General features: G+C 42.0%; 1 protein-coding gene across 4 annotated transcripts in view; it reads left to right on the top strand.

Moving 5' to 3' along the window:
* Window positions 1–25,358, top strand: part of LRRIQ1 (leucine rich repeats and IQ motif containing 1) — a 213,004-nt gene that overhangs the window by 50,439 nt on the left and 137,207 nt on the right. For all 4 annotated transcript variants that reach the window (XR_008892716.1, XR_008892717.1, XM_056574413.1 and 1 more), the window contains 4 exons: window positions 6,618–6,811; window positions 8,147–8,274; window positions 9,804–9,877; window positions 10,964–11,057. Coding sequence is in view for 2 of the 4 variants with exons in the window: in XM_056574413.1 (XP_056430388.1) it covers window positions 6,618–6,811; window positions 8,147–8,274; window positions 9,804–9,877; window positions 10,964–11,057 (490 nt within the window). In the remaining 2 variants the exon portion in view is untranslated. The remainder of the gene's footprint in view (window positions 1–6,617; window positions 6,812–8,146; window positions 8,275–9,803; window positions 9,878–10,963; window positions 11,058–25,358) is intronic.

Raw genomic sequence — 25,358 nt, 5'->3', positions numbered from 1 at the left:
TGCAAAACTATAACTCCCAGCATGCACTGACAGACTATGCATGCTGGGAGTTGTAGTTTTGCAACAGCTGGAGGCACACTGGTTAGGAAACACTGAGTTAAGTAACAAACTCTGTGTTTTGCAACCAGCGTGCCTCCAGCTGTAGCATAACTACAACCCCCAGCATGCACGGACAGCCAAAGGGTATGCTGGGAGTTGTAGTTTAGCGACAGCTGGAGGGTTACAAATTTTGGGGGGCCTTTTCTCCTATTACCTCTTGTAAAAAAAAAATTTGGGGGGAAAACCAGCATTTTAGTGAAAAAAAAATCATTTACACATCCAACTTTAACGAAAAGTCGTCAGACCGCTGTGGGGTGTTAAGGCACACTGTATCCCTTGTTACGTGCCTTGAGGGGTGTAGTTTCCAAAATGTGCCATGTGGGGAGTTTTATGCTGTTATGGAAACATAGGGGCTTCCTAAATGTGACATGCCCCCGAAAACCATTTCAGAAAAACTCACTCAGTCACTCTCCAAAATCCAATTGTCGCTCCTTCTCTTCTGAGCCCTCTAGTGCACAGAATACTTTACGTTCACATATGAGGTATTTCCTTACTCGAGAGAAATTGGGTTACAAATTTTAGGAAGATTTCTCTCCTTTTACCCCTTGTAAAAATTCAAAAACTGGGTCTACAAGAACATGCGAGTGTAATCCACTTCAAAACTGAACTGGTCCCTGAAAAATTCCGATTTTGAAAATTTTGTGAAAATTTTGAAAATTGCTGCTGAACTTTGAAGTCTTCTGATTTCTTCCAAAAGTAAAAACATGTCAACTTTATGATGCAAACATAAAGTAGACATATTTTATGTGTGAATCAATATAAAATTTATTTGGTATGTCTATTTTCCTTATAAGCAGAGAGCTGCAAAATTTTCAATTTTTTCATAAAATTTTTGAAGTATCGACGAAAATTTACCACTAACTTATAGAAGAATATGTCACGAAAAAACTTTCTCGGAATAAAAATGAAAAGTAAAATCATCCCAGAGTTATTAATGCTTAAAGTGACAGTGGTCAGATGTGCAAAAAAATGCCCGAGTCCTTAAGGTGAAAATGGGCTGGGTCCTTAAGGGGTTAATTTGAATATATTGTCCTTTGGTATTTTCAATACATAAATTGTACATGCGAAGTTATTAAGCTTTGTAATAAATGTATCTTGCTAAAAAAAAAAAAAAAAAAAAATCTCCTCATTGCCACTTAGCAGACCTGCCTCTACCCCTGGATGTGGCTAATTATAATTTTAGTAAATGTTCAAAATCTCTGAAAAGCCACAAGAAGCATCAGAGCTGCTTACTGAGGGATCAGATTACATAAAGGACATAAACTGTTTGAGGAAAAGAAAAAATCTGATTCTACAGACTGACACTCCTGCTGCACAGATCATCTTTCACTAAAGCTTTATTGTGAACAGGACTGTCTAGACTCCCTACACTACAACCCTAGTTTTGAAGCCCTATATCCTGTGCTGTGTATGTGTTCTCATGTCTCGAATTATTGTGCCAAGGATTTTATAGGTGTGATAATGCTCAAACTACTATAAACAATAAGAATATTAGAAGTCCTCAAGAAGTTGTATAGCCATGTAGCTAGACTCAGGTGTGGAAATAAAAAAAAAATAAAAAACTACTTGCCCAAGGGACTAAAACAGAGCCCAATCTACTTGTCCCTCATGACGATCCACTTGTCCTGGCCAATTTTCGCATTTACAGTCTTGTTTTTTTTCCTCGCCCTATAATAGCCATAACTAACTACTATAATGATACCTTTTAATTTTTCCATAGCATACAGTCGTGGCTGTAAATGTTGGCACCCCTGAAATTTTTCTAGAAAATGAAGTATTTTTCACAGAAAAGGATTGCAGTAACACATGTTTTGCTATACGCATGTTTATTCCCTTTGTGTGTACTGGAACTAAACCAAAAAAAGGAGGAAAAAAAGCTAATTGGACAAAATGTCACACCAAACTCCAAAAATATTCTGGACAAAATTATTGGCACCCTTAACTTAATATTTGGTTGCTCGCCCTTTGGAAAAAATAACTGAAATCAGTCGCTTCCTATAACCATCAATGAGCTTCTTACACCTCTCAGCCGGAATGTTGGACCACTCTTCCTTTGCAAACTGCTCCAGATCTCTCTTATTGGAAGGGTGCCTTTTCCCAACAGCAATTTTAAGATCTCTCCACAGGTGTTCATTGGGATTTAGATCTGGCCTCATTGCTGGCCACTTCAGAACTCTCCAGCACTTTGCTGCCATCCATTTCTGGGTGCTTTTTGACATATGTTTGGGGTCATTGTCCTGCTGGAAGACCCAAGATCTCGGACGCAAACCCAGCTTCCTGACACTGGGCTGTACAGTGTGACCCAAAATCCGTTGGTAATCCTCAGATTTCATGATGCCTTGCACACATCCAAGGCACCCAGTGCCAGAGGCAGCAAAACAACCCCAAAACATCATTGAACCTCCACTATATTTCACTGTAGGTACTGTGTTCTTTTCTTTGCAGGCCTCATTCCATTTTTGGTAAACAGTAGAATGATGTGCTTTACCAAAAAGCTCTATCTTGGTCTCATCTGTCCACAAGACGTTTTCCCAGAAGGATTTTGGCTTGCTCAAGTTCATTTTGGCAAAATGTAGTCTTGCTTTTTTATGTCTCTGTGTCAGCACTGGGGTCCTTCTTGGTCTCCTGCCATAGCCTTTCATTTCATTTAAATGTCGACGGATAGTTCGCGCTGAAACTGATGCTCCCTGAGCCTGCAGGACAGCTTGAATATCTTTGGAACTTGTTTGGGGCTGCTTATCCACCATCTGGACTATCCTGCGTTGACACCTTTCATCAATTTTTCTCTTCCATCCACGCCCAGAGAGATTAGCTACAGTGCCATGGGTTGCAAACTTCTTGATAATGTTGTGCACTGTGGACAAAGGCAAATCTAGATCTCTGGAAATGGACTTGTAACCTTGAGATTGTTGATATTTTTCGACAATTTTGGTTCTCAAGTCCTCAGACAGTTCTCTTCTCTGCTTTCTGTTGTCCATGCTTAGTGTGGCACACACAGATACACAATGCAAAGACTAAGGGAACTTCTCTCCTTTTTATCTGCTTTCATGTGGGATTTTTATATTGCCCACACCTGTTACTTGCCCCAGGTGAGTTTAACCTGTTCAGGACACAGGGCGTATGCATATGCCCTGCATCCCGAGTCCTTAAGGACCGTGGGAATTCCGGTCCCCGCCGCTAGCCGGTTGGGGACCGGATCGGGATGCCTGCTGAAATCATTCAGAAGGCATCCCGGAACATCGCCCAGGGGGGTCCTGAGACACCCCCCCCCATGTCGGCGATCGGAGAAAATCGCATGTCAATTCAGACATGCAATTTTCTCCAATTCCGGGCTGATCGGGTCTCTGGTGACCTGATCACCCGGAAAATAGGGCTGATCGGAGTTGTCAGCGACAGCCCCGATCAGCCTAAGGGATAGGAGTGAGGTCGCAGAGCTGCGATCTCCTCCTACCCCCTTCCATTAGCAGAAAGGAGTTCTGATCAATGGCAGTGCAGGACAGGGGGTTGCCATGCACTGCACCCCCCATTCTGCCCGCCCCTGGATGTTGAGGGGATCGTGGGAAGAAGATGGAGGCCGTACCTGCAGGAAAAGATACCTGGGGACCCGGGATCTTCGCTGGAGACTGCTGGATACTGGCCCAGGTAGGGAATCGTCATGGGGGGGGGGGGGGGAATTGAAAGTGAAAGTAAAACAATCTTTACTGTGGCAACCACTAGGAAGGCCAAACTGCAACTCCCAGCATGCCCAGACAGCCAAAGGCTGTCTGTGCATGCTGGGGTTTGTAGTTTTGCAACATCTGGAGGGTCACAGTTTGAAGACCACTGTTACAGTGGTGCCCAAACGGTAGCCCTCCAGATGTTGCCAAACTACAACTCTCAGCATGCCTGGACTGCCCAGGCATACTGGGAGTTGTAGTTCTGTAACATCTGTCCCTTCAGATTTAGCAATTTTCATTAATTTTTTGAAAATTGCTGCTCTACTTTGAAGCCCTCTAATTTTTTCAAAAATATGTCCATTTTATGATGCCAACATAAAGTGGACATATTGTTTTTGGGAATAAAAATAACATGTATTGTGAATATCCATTTTCCTTACAAATAGAGAGCTTCAAAGTTAGAAAAATGCAAAATCTTCAAAATGTTCATGACATTTCGGGATTTTTCACCAAAAAATTATGCAAGTAGCGCCGAAAATTTACCACCAAAATAAAGTAGAATATGTCACGAAAAAACAATCTCGGAATAAGAATATTTGGTAAAAGCGTTTTCGCGTTATTGATTCATAAAGCGACGGTGGTCAGAATTGCGAAAAAGGGCTCAGTCCTTAAGGTGAAAAAGGGCTGCGTCCTTAAGGAGTTAAAGGAGCATCACATGCTTGAAACTATCTTATTTTTCCACAATTTTGAAAGCGTGCCAATAATTTTGTGCAGCCCATTTTTGGAGTTTGGTGTGACATTATGTCCAATTTCCTTTTTTGTCCGTGGCCGGCTCCCGCGATATGACGCGGGGTCATGCGTGTCATATCAAGTCGGTCTCGGCATGTAACTGAAGCCGGGACCCGGGGCTAATAGCACGTGGCAGCGATCGCGGTGCCGCACGCTATTAACCCTTTAGACACGGCGTTCAAAGTTGAACGCCCCGTCTAAAAATAAAGTAAAAGCTTCCCGGTTGCTCAGTAGGGCTGATCGGGACCACCACAGTAAAAATGCAGTGTCCCTATCAGCTAAGACACGGGCGGAGGGTCACTCACCTTCCTCCAGTGTGTCCGATCGGTGATTGATTGCTCCAAGCCTGAGATCCAGGCTTGAGCAATTGACCGCCGATAACACTGATCAATGCAAAGCTGCAAAGCTATGGCTTTGCAGTGAACAGTGCTGGCAATCAGTGTATAAATGTGATTTAACCCTTTCCCTAATGAAAGTCCAAATCACCCCCCTTTTCCCATAAAAAAAAAAAATCATGTAAATAAAATTGAATATAAACATATGTGGTATTGCCGCGTGTGTAAATGTCCGAACTATAAAAATAATATCATAAATTAAACCGCAGGGTCAATGGCGTATGCGCAAAAAAATTCCAAAGTCCAAAATAGCGTATTTTTGGTCACTTTTTACATAATGAAAAAATGAATAAAAAGCGATCAAAGAGTCCGATAAATACAAAAATGGTATCGCTAAAAAAATCAGATCATGTCGCAAAAAATTAGCCCTCATAACGCCCCATACGCCGAAAAATAAAAAAGTTATAGGGGTCAGAAGATGACAATTTTGAACATATACATTTTCCTGCATCTGTTTTTTCCATGTATGACAAAATCAAACCTATATAAGTAGGGTATCATTTTAATTGTATGGACCTACAGAATAATGATAAGGCGTCATTTTTAATGAAAAATGTACAGCGTAGAAACAGAAGCCCCCAAAAGTTACAAAATGGTGTTTTTTTTTTCTTCAATTTCGTCGCACACTGATTTTTTTTTCCCGTTTCGCCGTAAATTTTTGGGTAAAATGACTGATGTCACTGCGAAGTAGAATTGGTGGCGCAAAAAATAAGCCATCATATGGATTTTTAGGTGCAAAATTTAAAGGGTTATGATTTTTAAAAGGTGAGGAGGGAAAAACGAAAGTGCAAAAACGGGAAAAACCCGTGGTCTTTAAGGGGTTGATAGTTCGTACAATTACGCATGCAGCGATACCTAATATGTTTATTTTTATTATGTTAACATGTTTTTAGGAAAAGGGGGTTATTTGAACTTTTAATATGGAAGTGGTTAATGTATGTCTTTTAAACTTTTATTAAACATTTATTTTTACACTTTATTAGTCCCTTTGGGGACATTTAGAAGAAATAGTTAGAGTCCTCATACAGATCAATAGAGTTCTATTGAACTCCACTGATCTGTGTGCTCTGCAATCCATTGATAGAGCCTAGTCCAGCCAGGCTCTATCAATGACAGAGCCACGGACACCAGGGAAGCAGAGGTAAGCCCTCCGGCTACCTCTATAGTGGATCGCCCCCCTGCGATCGTGCTGCGGGGGGGGGGGGGATCTGACAACCAATCCAATAGGACAGGACAGGACCCCACCGGCAGGTATCACAGAGTTCCCCTGTGCTATTCACCAAGCAAACTATGCAGCGCGCATCATAGTCAGAACCTGTGGCTAATGAACAACATCACTGATCGCGATGATGTGCTGCATTAACCCTTTAGACGCCACAAAGTTGATTGCAGTGTCTAAAAGTCCTGAAGTTAACTGCCGATAGCTCAGTGATGCTGAGCTCCGATACTGCAACCAGCCAGTAGTAAAGGAGTGGCAATAACACTGATCAATGCTATGCTATAGCATAGTATTGATCAGTATATGCAATCTACAGAACCGCTTTCCTTATAATTGTTGGGTTCTGATATCAGAATGTAATGTTTATTCACATGTCACAGGAAAATGCTGTATGATGTACATTGATTATTGTATCTCTTGTAACTGAATGCTAACAATCATTGCTTATAACTTTTTTAGCTGGACTAGAGTCTCTGAGAAATCTCCAGTGGCTAGCTTTGGATCATAACCAACTGATATCTACTAAGGCCCTTGAGACAACACCTCAACTGACCTATTTGGACTGTTCATACAATTATCTTACCGAACTTGAAGGAATTCAGAACTGTGGCCTCCTACAGATCCTAAAGTTACAAGGGAACAATTTGTCAGAGGTAAAGCATTAAAGGGAACCAATCAGCATATTTTAGCATATATAACGCTTGCCAATGCGTTATATATGCTTAAATCATTATCCTCACCATCGCCGGGGGACATTTGTGCCCCCAGGGATGGTGAAGATATTAAGTTATAATTGTCAAGCATTATATATACTAAAATATGCTGATTGTTTCCCTTTAAGATTGCACAACATGGAATCTAAATGATGTGTCCCTTAAAGGGTTATATTGCAGACTTAGCATGTTGCTCCATTGTTTGTATAATATAATTCCAAGCTATGTGTATGTGGGTTTGTCAGAGCCCCTGAACCCATATACATGGTGAATGGACTTGGAAGCAGAGAGCTCCGCTAATGTGTAATGGCCATGCTGTGTTACTGCTGCTCAGCTCCAATCAGAAGGATAGGCCATCTATAAAAAAGTCCTAGTAAGCAAACACCTTGGTGCTGCCAGTAAGAACCTTACATTCTCACACAAAGTTGTCAAAATGCTAAGGTGTTTGAAAATACTCTATATATGGTGGAGCCAGTTATTCAGAATATAGTTTATACTCTATAGTCTCCCAACAAACCTAACTCAGCAGTACAGATGCAAGTTAATTCTGTCCTTCCATCTTGCACTCTTCCTTATTTATCTATTAAGATTCAGTAATTGATATGAACTAATTGGAAAAACAATCTAAATTGGATAAAGCAATGATGGCGAAATCTCATCTAATGTCTACAAACAGCCTAAGAACTCCTGCTGTTATTGGCGGGAACCTCTATCCTCCCCAAGATCCCTGCAGTGTCTCAGGAGTCTCCTTAACTCTGTAGAATTATTATTTAGACTGGGGGAAGAGGGAATTGGCTGTCATATCCAACAGATAAGAACATCAGAAGAACACGCTGCCCGGGAAGAATTCTATGTTTTTATATCATAGCTTGTGAATAAAATATCATGTTAAAAAAAGCTGAAACCAAATAGTCATGAAAGTCTATCCTAGAGTGGTTAGTAAGGGTAAGGTGTTTAAAGAGGTACTCCGCTGCTCAGTGTTCGGCACAAAATGTTCTGAACTCTTAGAGCTGGCGTCGGGGGCTCGTAACGTCATGGCCCCGCTCCCTCAATGCAAGACTATGGGAGGGGGCATGACGTTATCGCGCCCTCTCCCATAGACTTGCATTGAGGGGGCGGGGCTGTAACGTCACGAGCCCCCGGCGCCAGCTCTAAGCGTTCGGAACATTTTGTTCTGAACGCGGAGCAGAGGAGTACCCCTTTAAGGGACATGTATCTTCAAATGCACATAGCAGACAAAAAAAACTTTTTTTTTTTTTTTTTTTTTGTTTCCAGATTCCCAGACTGGATAACCACGTTCTCATGAGAGAGTTGTATCTGGATGACAATAACTTAACAACTATGACGGACATGTCATCATATTGGTTACCTTTATTGCAGGTTTTCACAGTATCGCAAAACAGGTAACAATGACTGCATGTTCCATGTAAGCATCAGACACTTAAAGGGGATCAGTCACAATGTTAATGCGGCGTTGTCTGAGAGCAGCATGAAGTAGTAGACAGACATGCTTATTTTATTGTGTCTGTGAACTGTGAATAGCAGGGGTTTTGCTTAAAGGGGTATTCCCACAATTTAACGAAATCCATTTTGCACAGAATACGGTATGTTCTATCTATAGAATAACTAGGTGATTGGTGGGTCCTACCTCTGGGAACCCTGCTGCTCATCAGAATGGATGAGAACAATTTATGGCACACGTGGTTAGTGGGTTATGCACACCGCATGCAAGATTTAAAGGGGTGCTCCGGTTGAAAAATAATTTTTCTAATCAACTTGTAGCAGAAATTTAAAGGGGTACTCCCGTGGAAAACTTTTTTTTTTTTTTAAATCAACTGGTGCCAGAAATTTAAACAGATTTGTAAATGATTTCCATTAAAAAATCTTACTCCTTCCAGTACTTTTAAGGGGCTATATATATACTACAGAGGAAATGCTATTCTTTCTGGATTTCGCTGATGTCGTGACCACAGTGCTCTCTGCTGACCTCTGCTGTCAATTTTAGGAACTGTCCAGAGCAGGAGAAAATCCCCATAGCAAACATATGCTTCTCTGGACAGTTCCTAAAATGAACAGCAGAGGTCAGCAGAGAGCATGACATCAGAGAAATTCAAAAAGAATATCATTTCCTCTGTATTATACAGCCCCTAAAATGTACTGGAAGGATTAAGATTTTTTTATAGAAGTAATTTAATAATCTTTCTGGCACCAGTTCATTTAACCCCTTTAAACAGATTTGTAAATTACTTCTATTTAAAAATCTTAATTCTTCCAGTACTTATCAGTTGCTGTATGCTCCAGAGGAAGTTGTATAGATCTTTTCTGTCTGACCACAGTGCTCTCTGCTGACACCTCTGTCCATGTCAGGAACTGTCCAGAGCAGGATAGGTTTGCTATGGGGATTTGCTCCTACTCTGGACAGTTCCTGACATGGGCAAATGTGTCAGCAAAGAGCACTGGGGTCAGACAGAAAAGAACTATACAATTTCTTTTGTAGTATACAGCAGCTGATGTGTACTGGAAGGGTTAAAATTTTTATATAGAAGTAGTTTACAAAGCTGTTTAACTTTCTGGCACCAGTTGATTAAAAAAAAAATCGAAGCCAAGCACTGTCTGTCAATCAAGCCTATGAATTATATTTTCTCAGAACTCTATATTATTCCTCCTGGACATTTCTAACGACTGAGTGGTACTAGTTGGAACTATCCAATCACACCTGACAGTCCCTGCAGGGACTCGCCCCTTTGACTTTAACAAGGAAGAATTTGCAGGAAGAATAACAGAGAAATGTCACAATGCAGAGCTATAAGAAAAGACGTTCCAGAATTGTTATTTCATGGGGACTACAAGTATTTACCAATATAGACATGTCAGAAGAGGCACAGGTCCTCTTTAATATTACACTAAACTATATATTATTTCTTTATTTCAGCATAACTCACCTTGAACCATTTAACACCTTCATTTCACTTGAAGAGTTGAACCTAAGTAGCAATTGCTTATCAGGTATGTAAATTAAAACTAATATGCATTTAAGTCCCATTATTTCGATACTGCCAACACATTCCACAAGATGTATTTAAAGGGGCATCAACTGGCTCCAGAAAGTTAAACAGATTTGTAAATTACTTCTATTAAAAAATCTTAATCCTTTCAATAATTATCAGCTGCTGAAGTTGAGTTGTTGTTTTCTGTCTGGCAACAGTGCTCTCTGCTGACATCTCTGCTTGTCTTGGGAACTGCACAAGAATATGGGTGCACTACTGTGGTAGATGTATACAATGACATTGGCTATCCCTCAACACTGATGTTAAAAAAAAAATTTAACATCAGTGTTGAGGGATAGCCGATGTCATTGTATACATCTACCACAGTAGTGCACCCATATTCCTGTATTGTATTCTAACTGTTACACATCCACACCGTTTATCTGGTGTAGGATTCTATTGTGGCACTTGTAGTCCGCTGCAGGCATCCTCCATTGTATGCATTTTTATGCTGGGGATCGCCCCTAACAACGGACTACAAGGGCAGGATCTGCTCCCCCAGTAGAAATGCACAACCGCATCTGGGGTTGAGCACCTCCAGCCATTTGAGACCACGTTTTTTGTTGTTTGTCTCGGGAACTGCACAGAGTTGAAGAGGTTTGCTATGGGGATTTGCTTCTAAGCGGGGCGGTTCCTGAGACACCTGTCATCAGAGAGCACTTAGACAGAAAAGAACAACTCAACTTCAGCAGCTCATAAGTACTGAATGGATTAATATTTTTTAATAGAAGTAATTTACAAATCTGTTTAACTTTCTGGAGCCAGTTGATATATAAAAATAAGTTTATTTCCTGGATAACCCCTTTAAGTCCCATTATTTCTATTGTGCCAACATATTCCACTACTCCAAGTGTTTGTTTCCACTTGTATTTTTGTTCATATCAGACACAAACTACTGACAAGGCATTATCTACCACAGTTTTAGGGTATAAACTAGGGGTCCAGTCCGGTGGTGAGCTCATGCAAGAACAGGGGGAACATATAAAATATCTTTAGGTTATTCCCGCTGAGACTGTTGACATGTATAATTATTTTTATTTTTTAGATTTAGAGACTGTAACCCTGTGGCTAGAAGGATGTATGAATTTACGAAAACTTTCCATTAGCAAGAATCCATTTCTTCAGGAACATAATTGGAGGTGAGTGGATCGATACTTTAAGATTTGATGCTAACACACTTAAAGGGGTACGCCAGTGAAAAACATTAACTGGTGCCAAAAAGTTATACAGATTTGTAAATTACTACTATTAAAAAAATCTTAATCCTTCCAGTACTTATCAGCTTCTGTTTGCTCAACAGGAAGATGTGAATTTATTTTCTGTCTGACCACAGTGCTCTCTGCTGACACCTCTGTCCATGTCAGGAACTGTCCGGAGCAGGATAGGTTTGCTATGGGGATTTGCTCCTGCTCTGGACAGTTCCTGACATGGACAGAACTATACAATTTCCTCTGTAGTATACAGCAGCTGATAAGCACTGGAAGGATTAAGGTTTTTTAATAGAAGTAATTTACAAATCTGTGTATCTTTTTGGCACCAGTTGATAAAAAAAAAAAAAAAAAAAGGTTTTCTACCGGAGTACCCCTTTAAGTATTTCTGTAATGTGTAAATCTATTCTTATGATATTGAATACATATCATTGTTAATCTGCCTCCATGTGTTTTAATTGTCTTAAAGAAAAGAGCCGTGGTTATTATGTATCATTGCAGTATGTGCTTAAGAAATATAACAATTTCTTGAAGAATACATGTAAGGGGGAATTTATCTAAATGTCTAAGAAATACTTTATTTTCTGTAGCAACCAATCACTACTGGGCTTTCATTTCCTAATCTGCTCTAGTAAAATAAAAGGAGAGCTCGAATTGGTTGCTATGGGTGACAGTTTTCATCTTAGACACTTTTGATAAATCTGACGAGCTGTTCCATTAATAAAACACCAGCTAGTAAAATATTGTTAAATTCTTTATTTCACAAGTTGTCCAGCAGATGTCGCCAGAATCACCCTGTCTAATAATGTTTCCAGTATCTCTTGCTTAAACAGCAGATGTCCCCATAATCCGTTCTTTACCACCTGGACTTGAAAAGCTGGAATATCACTTATCTGTATTTCCCCTCAATACCAGCAGATGGGGCCATCTCTCAGTATCTTACTTTTTCATATTACTTCTTACTTCTTCCGATTTTAGACTAGAAAAGTGTTTTCCAAACAAGGATGCTCAAACTGTTGCCAAACTACAACTCCCAGCATGCCCAGAAAGCCTTCGGCTGTATAGGAAAACTGTATACAACCCTATGGAAAACCGTATACATAGACATCCGATGTAAAAACCTATGCGAAAAGATGCATTTGGTTGTGTAAGTTTTTGGTCGTGTACGGTTTTGTGTATTTATTTATTTTTTTTACCGTACACAAAACTACAGTCTACTACGATTTTATGTGCTGTTTAAAAACCGTATATGTTTTTTTTAACATTGAAGTTAATGAAAAGTGGAAGTGTCTACAGTGTCATATGGTTTTGGGATAAGTTTTTTTTTTTCTTGTACATGGCAAATCACACCTACTTTTCTTGGTATTTCAATAAAACAATAGGTACTTTATTGCACTAAAGTGTTAACCTAAAAAAGTATACATTTTTTATTACAAAAACTGATGCAACCGGACCTCTAAATTCAAACTGCATACGGATTAAAACCACATGCAGTTTCGTTTCAGAGCACGTTTGCATATAGTTTTGTCAGTTTCTAGGGCATACGTTCTGCAAAAAAAAAAAAAAACTGATGCCAAATATAATGGCAAAATCTTAATGTGAATGCACCCTAAGAAAGGAGAAATTAAAGGGGTACTCTGGCGCTAAGACATAGGGAATAAGATGCCTGATCGCGGGGGTCCCGCCGCTTGGAACCCCCGTGATCTTGCACGCAGCACCCCGTTACAATCAGTCCCCGGAGCATGTTCGCTCCAGGTCTGATTACTGGCGATCACGGGGGCCGGAGCATTGTGATGTCACGGCTCCGCCCCCGTGTAACATCACGCTCCGCCGCCTCAATGCAAGCCTATGGGAGGGGGCGAGACAGCTGTGGCCCTGTTCTGGGGGGTCCTAGAAGAAAAATTCAAAAATGTTATGAAAAATTTGAAAATTTAGCATTTTGTTAACTTTGAAGCTCTCTGCTTACAAGGAAAATGAATATTCCAAATAAATTATATTTTGATTCACATATACAATATGTCTACCTTATGTTTGCATCATAAAGTTGACAATTTTTTACTTTTGGAAAACATCAGAGGGCTTCAAAGTTCAGCAGCAATTTTCCAATTTTTCACAAAATTTTTAAAATCGAAATTTTTCAGGGACCAGTTCAGTTTTGAAGTGGATTTGAAGGGTCTTCATATTAGAAATACCCCACAAATTACCCCATTATGCACCCCTCAAAGTATTCAAAATTATATTCAAAAGGTTTGTTAATCCTTTAGGTGTTTCATAGGAATAGCAGCAAATGGAAGGAGAAAATTCAAAATCTTCATTTTTTACACGCGCATGTTCTTGTAGACCCAGTTATTGAATTTTTACAAGGGGGAAAAGGAGAGAAATCTTCCTAAAATGTGTAACCCAATTTCTCTCGAGTAAGGAAATACCTCATATGTGTATGTTAAGTGTTCGGCAGGTGCAGTAGAGGGCTCAGAAGGGAAGGAACGACAATGGGATTTTGGAGAGTGAGTTTTTCTGAAATGGTTTTTGGGGGGCATGTCACATTTAGGAAGCCCCTATGGTGCCAGAACAGCAAAAAAAAAAAAACACATGGCATACTATTTTGGAAACTACACCCCTCAAGGCACGTAACAAGGGGTCCAGTGAGCCTTACCACCCCACAGGTGTTTGACGACTTTTCATTAAAGTTGGATGTGTAAATGATTTTTTTTTCACAAAAATGCTAGTTTTCCCTCAAATTAAATTTTTTACAAGGGATAATAGGACAAAATGCCCCCCAAAATTTGTGACCCCATCTCTTCTGAGTATGGAAATACCCCATGTGTGGACGTCAAGTGCTCTGCTGGCGCACTACAATGCTCAGAAAAGAAGGAGCGCCATTGAGCTTTTGGGGAAAAAAAATTGTTTGGAATGGAAGTCAGGGGCCATGTGCGTTTACAAAGCCCCCCGTGGTGCCAGAACAGTGGACCCCCCCCCACATGTGACCCCATTTTGGAAACTACACCCCTCACAGAATTTAATAAGGGGTGCAGTGAGTATTTACACCCCACTGGCGTTTGACAGATCTTTGGAACAGTGGGCTGTGCAAATGAAAAATTACATTTTTCATTTTCATGGACCACTGTTCCAAAAATATGTCAGAAACCTGTGGGGTGTAAATGCTCACTGTACCCCTTGTCACATTCCATGAGGGGTGTAGTTTTCAAAATGGGGTCACATCTGGGTATTTCTTTTTTTGCGTTAAAATCAGCCACCCCTGTGCAAATCACCAATTTAGGCCTCAAATGTACATAGTGCACTCACTCCTGAGCCTTGTTGTGTGCCCGCAGAGCATTTTACGCCCACATATGGGGTAATTCCGTATTCAGGAGAAATTGCGTTAGAAATTTTGGGGGTCTTTTTTTCCTTTTAACGCTTGTGAAAATAAAAAGTATGGGGCAACACCAGCATGTTAGTGTAAAATTTTAATTTTTTTTACACTAACAAGCTGGTGTAGCCCCCAACTTTCATAAGGGGTAAAAGGAGAAAAAGTCCCCCAAAATTTGTAGTGCAATTTCTCCCGAGTACGGAAATACCCCATGTGTCCCTAAACTGTTTCCTTGAAATGCGACAGGGCTCTGAAGTTAGAGAGCACCATGCACATTTGAGGACTAAATTAGGCATTGCATACGGGTGGACATAGGGGTATTCTATGCCAGTGATTCCCAAACAGGGTGCCTCCAGCTGTTGCTAATTTCCCAGCATGCCTGGACAGTCAGTGTCTGTCCAGAAATGCTGGGAGTTGTTGTTTTGCAACAGCTGGAGGCTCCGTTTAGGAAACACTGCCATACAATACGTTTTAAATTTTTATTGCGGGGGACGGTGTAAGGGGGTGTATATGTAGTGTTTTACCCTTTGTTAGGTGGTAGTGTAGTGTAGTGTAGTGTTTTTAGGGTACATTCGCATGGCGTGTTACGGTGAGTTTCCCGCTAGGAGTTTGCGCTGCGGCGAAAAATTTGCCGCACCCCAAACTTGAAGCAGGAAACTTACTGTAAACCTGCCCGTGTGAATGTACCCTGTACGTTCACATGGGGGGGCAAACCTCCAGCTGTTTCAAAACTACAACTCCCAGCATGTACTGACAGACCGTGCATGCTGGGAGTTGTACTTTTGCAATAGCTGGAGGCACACTGGTTGGTTCTGTTACCTAACTCAGTATTTTCCAACCAGTGTGCCTCCAGCTGTTGCAAAACTACAACTCCCAGCATGTACTGATCGCCGAAGGGCATGCTGGGAGATGTAGTTATGCAATAGCTGGAGGTACACAACTACAACTCCCAGCATGCTGAGACAGCTGTTTGCTGTCTGTGCATGCTGGGATTTGCAGTTTTGCAACATCTGGAGGGCTACAGTTTTAGAGAACACTGCAAAGTGATCTCCAAACTGTGGTCCTCCAGCTGTTGCAAAACTACAAATCCCAGCATGCCCAGACAGCAAACAGCTGTTTGGGCATGGTAAGAGTTGTAGTTTTGCAAGATCTGGAGGGCTCTAACTGTAGCCCTCCAGCTGTTGCAAAACTACATATTCCAGCATGCCCAAACAGCTGTCTGGGCATGCTGGGAGTTGTAGTTTTGCAACATCTGGAGGGCTACAGTTAGAGACCACTGTATAATGGTCTCAAACTGTACCCTCCAGATGTTGCTAGGCAACTCACCGGCTTCCGTACGATCCAGCTGCACAACGTCGCCGCCCGCCGATCTCCGTCGCCCGCAGCCTCCGTCGCCCGCCCGGAGGGGTAAGTGGATCTTCGGCGCTGGTCCCGTCATTTCCCCGTCCTGCCCTGCCTATTGTGGGTGGGCAGGATGGGGAAAACGAGAGTTAACCCCCCGCCCCCGATCTGCTATTGGTGGTCGCCTCTAGACCACCAATAGGAGGGGTGGCACCCCTGCCACCTCACTCCTGTCCCTTCAGGGTGATCGTGGGTGTCTTATACAACCGCAATCCCCCTTATATTACGGGTCACCTTAGACCCGGAATCGCGCAAATCGCAAGTGTGAATTCACTTGCGATTTGCCGCGATCGCCGACATGGGGGGGTCTGATGACCCCCCTGGGCTTTTGCACGGGATGCCTGCTGAATGATTTCAGCAGGCATCCCGGTCCGATCCTCGCCCGGCGCGGCGGGGGCCGGAATTCTTCATGACGTACGCCTACGTCATGGGTCCTTAAGTACCAGGGTGTCACTACGTCAAGGGTCCTTAAGGGGTTAATGGGGTTATCCATGAAAAAAACTTTTTTTTAAATATATATCAACTGGCTCCAGAAAGTTAAACAGATTTGTAAATTACTTCTATTAAAAAATCTTAGTCCTTTCAGTACTTATGAGCTGCTGAAGTTAAGTTGTTCTTTTCTGTCTAAGTGCTTTCTGATGACACCTGTCTCGGGAACTGTCCAGAGTAGAAGCAAATCCCCATAGCAAACCTATTCTGCTTTGTGCAGTTCCCAAGACAAGCAGAGATGTCAGCAGAGAGCACTGTTGTCAGACAGAAAAGAACAACTCAACTTCAGCTCATAATTATTCGAAGGATTAAGATTTTTTTAATACAAGTCATTTACTAATCTGTTTAACTTTCTGGAGCCAGTTGATATATATAAAAAAAAATTACTGGAATGCCCCTTTAACCCAGTGATATCAGCTGAAAGGACCTCAATCTGAGAATGGATTCTCATATGAAGTTTTGACAGGTCTCCTGGGATTAACACATATTTGAGGTTACATTATAACATGTATAAATTTTACACTATACATCGGTAACACAAAAATGTATTGATTATCTCAGTTTACACATGCATTTAAAGGTTTACTAAAAGCAGTAAAGAAGGAAAGGGTGTATTTGGTGCTGTATTTGCTGCTAAGACCTGCAGACACCATTAGGGTGTTAGGGTATAACAGTAAACTAGGCCTTTTCTGAGATGATGGTGTTTGCCAAACTTACAAAGTTGCCATCTTATTTTTTAGCAAGGTGCTAAGGAGACAGCCTAGCACTTCTTCTCGTTCACCTCCACCTCCCAGCCCCTCATTAACTGGAGAACAGAGCCAGGGAGGTGAATGGGGAGACATGCCAGGCTGTGGCACTTAAGGGGGTACTCCACTGCCCCAGCGTTTAGAACATTTTGTTCTGAATGCTGGGTGCGGGATATGGGGGTCGTGACGTCACGGCCACGCCCCTCGTGACATCACACAACGCCCCCTCAATGCAAATCTATGGGAGGGGGCGTGGCGGATGCATCCTAGGGGATGCTAATGCATCCCCTAGAATTGCATTGAGGGGCGTGGCGTGACATCACGACCCCTGCAGCCCCTACCAAGTGTTCGAGAAGGAATGTTCCGAACGCTGAGGTAGTGGAGTACCCCTTTAAGCAGCTTAGCTCCACCTTAGTGACAGCTATTTTCTTCAGGAAAGGTTTTGCTTGTTTTATGCAGCAGAGTCTGCAGCTCTCAGCAGCAAATGAAGCTCACAGATTGCCTATCAATGTTGCATTAGTTAGTTTTTGGTCTTGTTCCTATGTTTTTATGGGATGAAGATTGCAGTAATAGACAAGTAGTGCCTGAGGCACAGATTTACCAACCGATGTGAGAAATACCACACGTGGTAAAATGTTTCTGCTATTATGTAAGTATTAAAGTAATGTTATTAGCAAGACAAAACTTGGGGAGTTGGGACAGTTTATTTAATAGAAATTCATTAAATAATGTATAAGAAACTTCAAGTTATGGGGGTACATATTGGTCCAATAAGATTTACCTTCTGGTCTACCATGTAGATTCTCAATCCTGATGGTGAATCCATACTAATTCAAGAACAATTCTTTTTTTTTTTTTTTCGGAGTTTGAATCTAGTAAAATAATGCTTTCCCATCAGCACTGACATATGTGTCTACTTTACAGGCTTGATATTAGAAGCTGCAGTCTTGACGTACATACTATGTTGGGCAACTACATACCGTATATACTCGAGTATAAGCCGACCCGAATATGAGCCGAGGCGCCTAATTTCACCCCAAAAACCCAGGAAAAGTTATTGACGCGATTATAAGCCTAGGGTGGGAAATACATCATCCCCCCCCCATGTCATCATCCAGACCCCCCGTCATCATTCAGATCCCCGTCATCATCCCCCCCCCCCTTCATCCTCACTGCCTGTCATCACCCCCCCCCCCCCTTCATCATTACCCTGTCATCATCCCCCCTTTCATCATCACTGGCTGTCATCATCCCCCCCTTCATCATCACCGCCTGTCATCATCATCCCCCCCCCTTCATCATCACCGCTTGTCATCATCCCCCTGTCATCAACCCCCCCCCCTTCTTCATCACCGCCTGTCAATCCAGTCGTCTTCAACCTGTGGACCTCCAGATGTTGCAAAACTACAGTTCCCAGCATGTCCGGGCATGCTGGGAGTTGTAGATTTGAAACATCTGGAGGTCCCCTTGGTGGGAAGGAAGGGTAAGCTGGTCCGGGCCATCTATGCTGCAGAGACCGTCCGGTGGGGAGGATTAGTCGTTCCGGGCTGTCCATCTTCACCGGAGGGGCCCTCTTCTCCGCTCCGGGCCCGGCCCTGGACTAGTGACGTTGCCTTGACAATGATGCACAGGGACGTTCGTCCCTGCGCATGAACGTCCCTGTGCGTCGTCGTCAAGGTAACCTCACTAGTCCGTGCCCGGGGCGGAGAAGAGGGCCCCCCCCGGTGAAGATGGACAGCCCGGAACGACTAATCCTCCCCACCGCACGGTCCCTGCAGCATAGATGGCCCGGACCAGCTCACCCTTCCTTCCCACCGAGGGGGGTGAGTAGAAAACTAAAGGGGGGGGGTCTGGATGAGGACGAAGGCCGCAGTGGTCGATGGCCGATGGCTGTCCGGGCATGCCGGGAGTTGTAGTTTTGCAACATCTGGAGGTCCGCAGGTTGAAGACCACTGAAAAGGGATTGACATGCGTAGAGTTCACTCGAGTATAAGCCGAGGGGGGGGGGCGTTTTCAGCATGAAAAACTGAAAAACTCGGCTTATACTCGAGTATATACGGTATATAAATGCAATTGCTGTACTTGTACTGGACATGAACAGCATAAAAAGGACTACAGTAGCAGAAAACATAATAGCTGGAACCGTGGCCGGCAATAATGGGTTACTAACATTCAGTTTAAGTGCTTGCAGATGTCAGGCTAACGCTTGTGCTGGCGTGATACGCATTTGCTAGCCGTATTGCCAATACATCCCTGCCATTACTGCTGGCTGATGATATTTGTTTGCAGAGATTGCCAAGATAGGACCCTTAAATGATACATTTCTGCATAACCTGCATCTGTAATTCCAGTGGGTTCCCAGATGAGCTATAAAAATGTGCATATGTGTGTATAAATTTTATCATAAACTTTGCAGCTTCACTGTGTTCAGTAAATGCACATTTGTGTCTAAAAATAACAGTTCTCCGTGATTATATGTGGAATTTTACAGATTAAATGTAATCTTTACATAAAAAGTTATCTTTGGAAAATCACTACATTAACGCTACATAAAGTAATGAGTGTAATGGCTTTGTATAAATGTTTATACTGATTAATTGGGATGTCTGGCAGTAAAAGTTCAATATTACATTATTTTCTTAAGCTGCTTTAATAGTTTGGGTATATAAATGTTACTTACATGTACCCATATGTAATTTCCTCCCTTCATCTCACTGTGATCCCTAGGGAGCAATAATTTGACTTAACAGCCAATTTCCAGTAGATTGAAGGGAAATGTTCCTGTGTGGTTAATGTACAGAGCTTGTACTTGACTTCTGGAGATTCGAATTATAGTCCCACGTGTGCCTTAAAATTGAGAGCTTTTGCATTTCAAACATTTGTAGAGTAAACTGTACAGAAGCTTATATGCTGGCTTCTTCAGTGGTATCTGCATTCGTCATTGAGCTCTTTACTGTTTGCTACTACTTTTGTCCTTTAGTAAGTCACGTTGCAATTTATAGAATTTCAATGTGGGGACGTATAAAGAGCAATGCCATGAAAATGAAAGTGGTTATCCACCATAAGGTGATTTTAGTACATACCTGGCAGACAGTAATGGACATGCTTAGGAAGAATCAGCGCTTGTCTTGGGGCTAAATGGCTATGTTATGAGATTACCATAATACTGTGGCTAGCTTTTTGGAAACTGGTATTTCCTGTTTGACTTTTTTTTTTTTTACTACAAATCCCACAATTCCATTTTCCTCCCTCCCACACATCAGCCACCCCACCCATTGAAACATAAATGAGCTGCATCCATTCAAAAGACCTGTGGTTTTCAATCAGGGTGCCTACAGCTGTTGCATTAGTTGCAGATTGATCTCTCTCTTACCAAGCAATCCCTCCACCCATTGAAGCAGACAGGCTCCCTGTCATCAGCTGACTAGTGATGTCAGGTCTCGGCCGCATTGCAAGCTGGGAAAAATCTGAGATAACAGTCATTTTGTATGCTGTTAAAAATAAATATTGGGGTGAAAATCACAGAAGAACCGTCACACACAGGTACAGACACTATATTATGAACTACACTAATGTTACAGCCCCTGTAGCATAGTCAAATAAAAAAAAATCTTGAAATACCCCTTTAAGTGATTTTGTCCTCCATCATGCGGGGTGAGGGTATGTTCACACTGGTTAAGGTGTGAGCAGAATGTTCGCTTAAAAAATCGGCTCAAAAACTCCACACTGATTTCCTTGCGGAGATGAAAGAGGATAGGACACACAGTAATGCGCAAAATCCGCACAAATTCTGCGCAAATTCCGTGCGGAAGCGTGGCAGACTGTAAAATTTTTTAACACTTTTTAACACTATGGAGTTACGAGCCGAATTCCGCATGAAGAAAGAACATGTTCATTCTTCATGCGGAACGGAATTCTGTGAAAGAATTCCGCTAGCGGAATTTCCTCAGTGTGAACTGAGGAGAGGAAAGTTAACTAAATACTATGGGGTATGGCACTGCTGAATGAATTGGGGAGGAATAAGCGAGCAAAATTACTCGTGGAAATTCCTCTCCAATTCCTCAGTGTGAACATACCCTGACAGTCAAGAATAGCACCATGAAATTATATCTATACTCTTGAGAAGTGAGGACCAAACAGCTAGATCAGAACATTTCTAAAGGCAGGTCCTGTGAGGCATTACCAGTATGCAGTGGTTACTACCTGCCAAAAGTGATCCACAAAATGACAGCAAGTAAACAGGGTCATGGGCAACCAAAGATTCATGCATTCTAGGTTAGCCCATCAGGCAGATGACAAATAAAGCTCCTTTAGCACAAATTGCTAAAAAGTTGATTCTAGTTATAAAGGATAGGTGCATTAAAGCTTGCTGTGTATGGGTCTGTGTAGCCAGAGACTGCCAAGAGCACCTAAAATTGGCACAAGAGCATTTCATCTGGACTGTATAGTAGTCGAAAAAGGTGGCCATGTGTGACGAATCAGGTTTCCTTTTACATTATGTGGACAACTAAGTTTATGTGCGGCACTTACAAGGATGAAATGACAACATGATTTACTTTAAAAAAAAGAATGGTTGAAGAGGCAATGTTCTGCTGGGAAAACTTTGGACCTGGCAATCTTGGTCCTAATGACAGTCACCCCTTTTATCAGGATAATGTGCAGTGTGACTCTGCAAGAATAGTGCATGAATGGTTTGAGGAATATGGCAGAGAGTTCAAGGTTTCCTCAAATCCTTGACTATTTGAGGGTCTGTAGCATGTGTTTGGCCCTTGGAAATGTCTTGTTAACATCTTGCCACTACAGTACTCCATAGGTCTTGGGGAGCTCATGCATAGATGGCAAAGAGCTGTATGGCACGAGAGGGACCTACAGAATATTAGGCAGGTGGTTTTAATGTTCTTACTGATTTACTGATCAGTTTACAGTGAAACCTCTCCAAAAGACCACCTGTTTGAGAATACACCCCTTATCAAGACCAGATTTACTGTAATTTCTTATTATGAATAGTGGCCATTTTCTTTAAGAAGACTATATTTCAATGCAAGGTTTCACTATATATACATACTTTTATATAGTGTTGGCAATTAACAAGAGCAGGGGTAGGCACAACAGGCTCAGATAGGGAGAACATATTGGGGGGGATTCATCAAAATGTGTGAGAGATTTTGCCCATAACAACTAATCACAGCACAGCTTTCACTTTACCAGAGCTCGATAACATATGAAAGCTGAGCTGTGATTGGTTGTTGTGGGCAAAATCGCTTGTCTGTGTTTATATAGGGTTAAGGAGGAATACAGGCCTTTACATTTTCAGTAACAATGTCACCAAAGGTATATATAACCCTACATATATAGTAGGTAAAGGTATGTAATTTTAATTATGACACCAGAAAGAGAACCATACCACACAATAAACAGAAAAGTAATCAACTTTATTAATACAATTTAGTAATAAAAAATAGATATTAAAATTGGAACAAAGAATGAATAGGCACTGGTGGACATACAAAGATATAGGACAATGGTAGGACACAAATACATCAAAATATGCAAGTATAAGGAGTAAATGCCACGGTAGCTGGTAGGATACAAGGGTGATACCTGCCAAAAATATGCAATAAAGGGTGCCAAACCATACCTACACCTGAACCCCAACGATCGTTTCGCTGTTATGCCGCTTCTTAACAGCGAAACGATCGTTGGGGTTAAGGAACACTTAAAGAAAGTATCCCAGCACTTTCTCTTTTCTTTTCTCTCTTTCTTCCTTTGATGCTACTTGCCTGATAATCCAATTTAAATTGAAAGTATATTAAGAATTATTTTTCTCTATTTGGGTCTGGAGATCAGCCATGTTCCTTTCTTCCTCCATCTCATTATCCTCTTAAAGGGGTACTCCGGTGCTTAAACATCTTATCCCCTATCCAAAGGATAGGGGATAAGATGCCTGATCGCGGGAGTCCCACAGCTGGGGCCGCCCGTGATCATGCACGCGGCACCCCGTTTGTAATCAGTCACGCCTCCGCCCCCGTGTGACGTCACGCTCCGCCCCTCAATGCAAGCCTACGGGAGGGGGCGTGATAGCTATCACGCCCCCTCCCGTAGGCTTGCATTGAGGGGCGGAGCGTGACGTCACACGCCGCCGGCCCTGCGGTTGAGCGTAATCAGACCCAGAGCAAACACGCTCCGGGGACTGATTACAAACGGGGTGCCGCGTGCATGATCACGGGCGTCCCCAGCTGCGGGACTCTCGCGATCAGGCATCTTATCCCCTATCCTTTGAATAGGGGATAAGATGTGTAAGCACCGGAGTACCCCTTTAATGTCTATGATTCAGCAGGCTGCAGTAGGGCACAGGGATTGTAGGATCACAATCATTGATGAAGAGCTGTATTCCCCAGCCAAAAATCAGGAAATGAACCCGGTATTGTCTGCAGGGATTGTACAAAACTGCAGGATCTTCTACCTGTCTAAAAAACATAGAAACATAGAATGTGTCGGCAGATAAGAACCATTTGGCCCATCTAGTCTGCCCAATAATCTGAATCCTATCAATAGTCCCTGGCCCTAGCTTATATGAAGGATAGCCTTATGCTTATCCCATGCATGCTTAAACTCCTTCACTGTATTTGCAGCGACCACTTCTGCAGGAAGGCTATTCCATGCATCCACTACTCTCTCAGTAAAGTAATACTTCCTGATATTACTGCATAAACCTTTGCCCCTCTAATTTAAACCTATGTCCTCTTGTGGTAGTTTTTCTTCTTTTAAATATGCTCTCGTCCTTTACCGTGTTGATTCCCTTTATGTATTTAAACGTCTCTATCATATCCCCTCTGTCTCTCCTTTCTTCCAAGCTATACATGTTAAGGTCCTTTAACCTTTCCTGGTAGGTTTTATCCTGCAATCCATGTACTAGTTTAGTAGCTCTTCTCTGAACTCTAGAGTATCTATATCCTTCTGGAGATATGGCCTCCAGTACTGCACACAATACTCCAAGTGAGGTCTCACCAGTGTTCTGTACAGCGGCATGAGCACTTCTCTCTTTCTACTGCTTATACCTCTCCCTATACATCCAAGCATTCTGCTAGCGTTTCCTGCTGCTCTATTACATTGTCTTCCTACCTTTAAGTCTTCTGAAATAATTATTCCTAAATCCCTTTCCTCAGATACTGAGGTCAGGACTGTGTCAAATAATCTATATTCTGCCCGAGGGTTTTTACACCCCAGGTGCATTATCTTGAACTTATCCACATTACATTTCAGTTGCCAGAGTTCTGACCATTCTTCTAGTTTTCCTAAATCCTTTTCCATTTGGCTGATCCCTCCAGGAACATCAACCCTGTTACATATCTTTGTGTCATCAGTAAAAAGACACACCTTACAATCAAGACCTTTTGCGATATCACTAATGAATATTGGTCCCAGTACAGATCACTGAGGTACCCCACTGGTAACAAGACCTTGCTCTGAATAAAAAAAAAACAGTGTTGGAAACTGTATAATCTCTTTACTTTTAAAATGTATATCTAGGTTTAGTCTTCCTTTAAAATAAACCTTTACTGTTAGCTGTAAATTGATAAAAATGTTTGTGTTGGTCGACGGCAGACAAATGTGTGTCCAAAATGTGCTTGACTACATTGGATTCTTGTATGGCAAGGTTGATCGAATTTGCCACTTTTGTTAGGTAGTGGATGTTGGTATAGCTTTTCATGACCACATATGAAGTCATTGGTGGTTAGGTAGTGGATGCTGGTATTGCTTTGCATGACCGCACATGAAGTCATTGGCGGTTAGGTAGTGGGTTCTGGTATAGCTTTTCATGACCGTACATGAAGTCATTGGAGGTTAGGTAGTGGGTTCTTGTATAGCTTTTCATGACCGCACATGAAGTCATTGGAGGTTAGGTAGTGGGTTCTTGTATAGCTTTTCATGACCACACATGAAGTCATTGGGGGTTAGGTAGTGGATGCTGGTATAGCTTTTTATGACCGCACATGAAGTCATTTGTGGTTAGGTAGTGGATGCTGGTATTGCTTTTCATGACCGCACATGAAGTCATTGGTGGTTAGATAGTGGATGCTGGTATAGCTTTTCATGACCGCACATGAAATCATTTGTGGTTAGGTAGTGGGTTCTGGTTTTGCTATTCATGACCACACATGAAGTCATTGGTGATTAGGTAGTGGATGCTGGTATTGCTTTTCATGACCGCACATGAAATCATTGGTG

The sequence above is a fragment of the Hyla sarda genome, chromosome 4 (assembly GCF_029499605.1).
Source record: "Hyla sarda isolate aHylSar1 chromosome 4, aHylSar1.hap1, whole genome shotgun sequence".
Lineage (NCBI taxonomy): Eukaryota > Metazoa > Chordata > Amphibia > Anura > Hylidae > Hyla > Hyla sarda.
The sequence above is the reverse complement of the archived record's forward strand: the minus strand, read 5'-3'. Positions and strand labels throughout refer to the sequence as shown.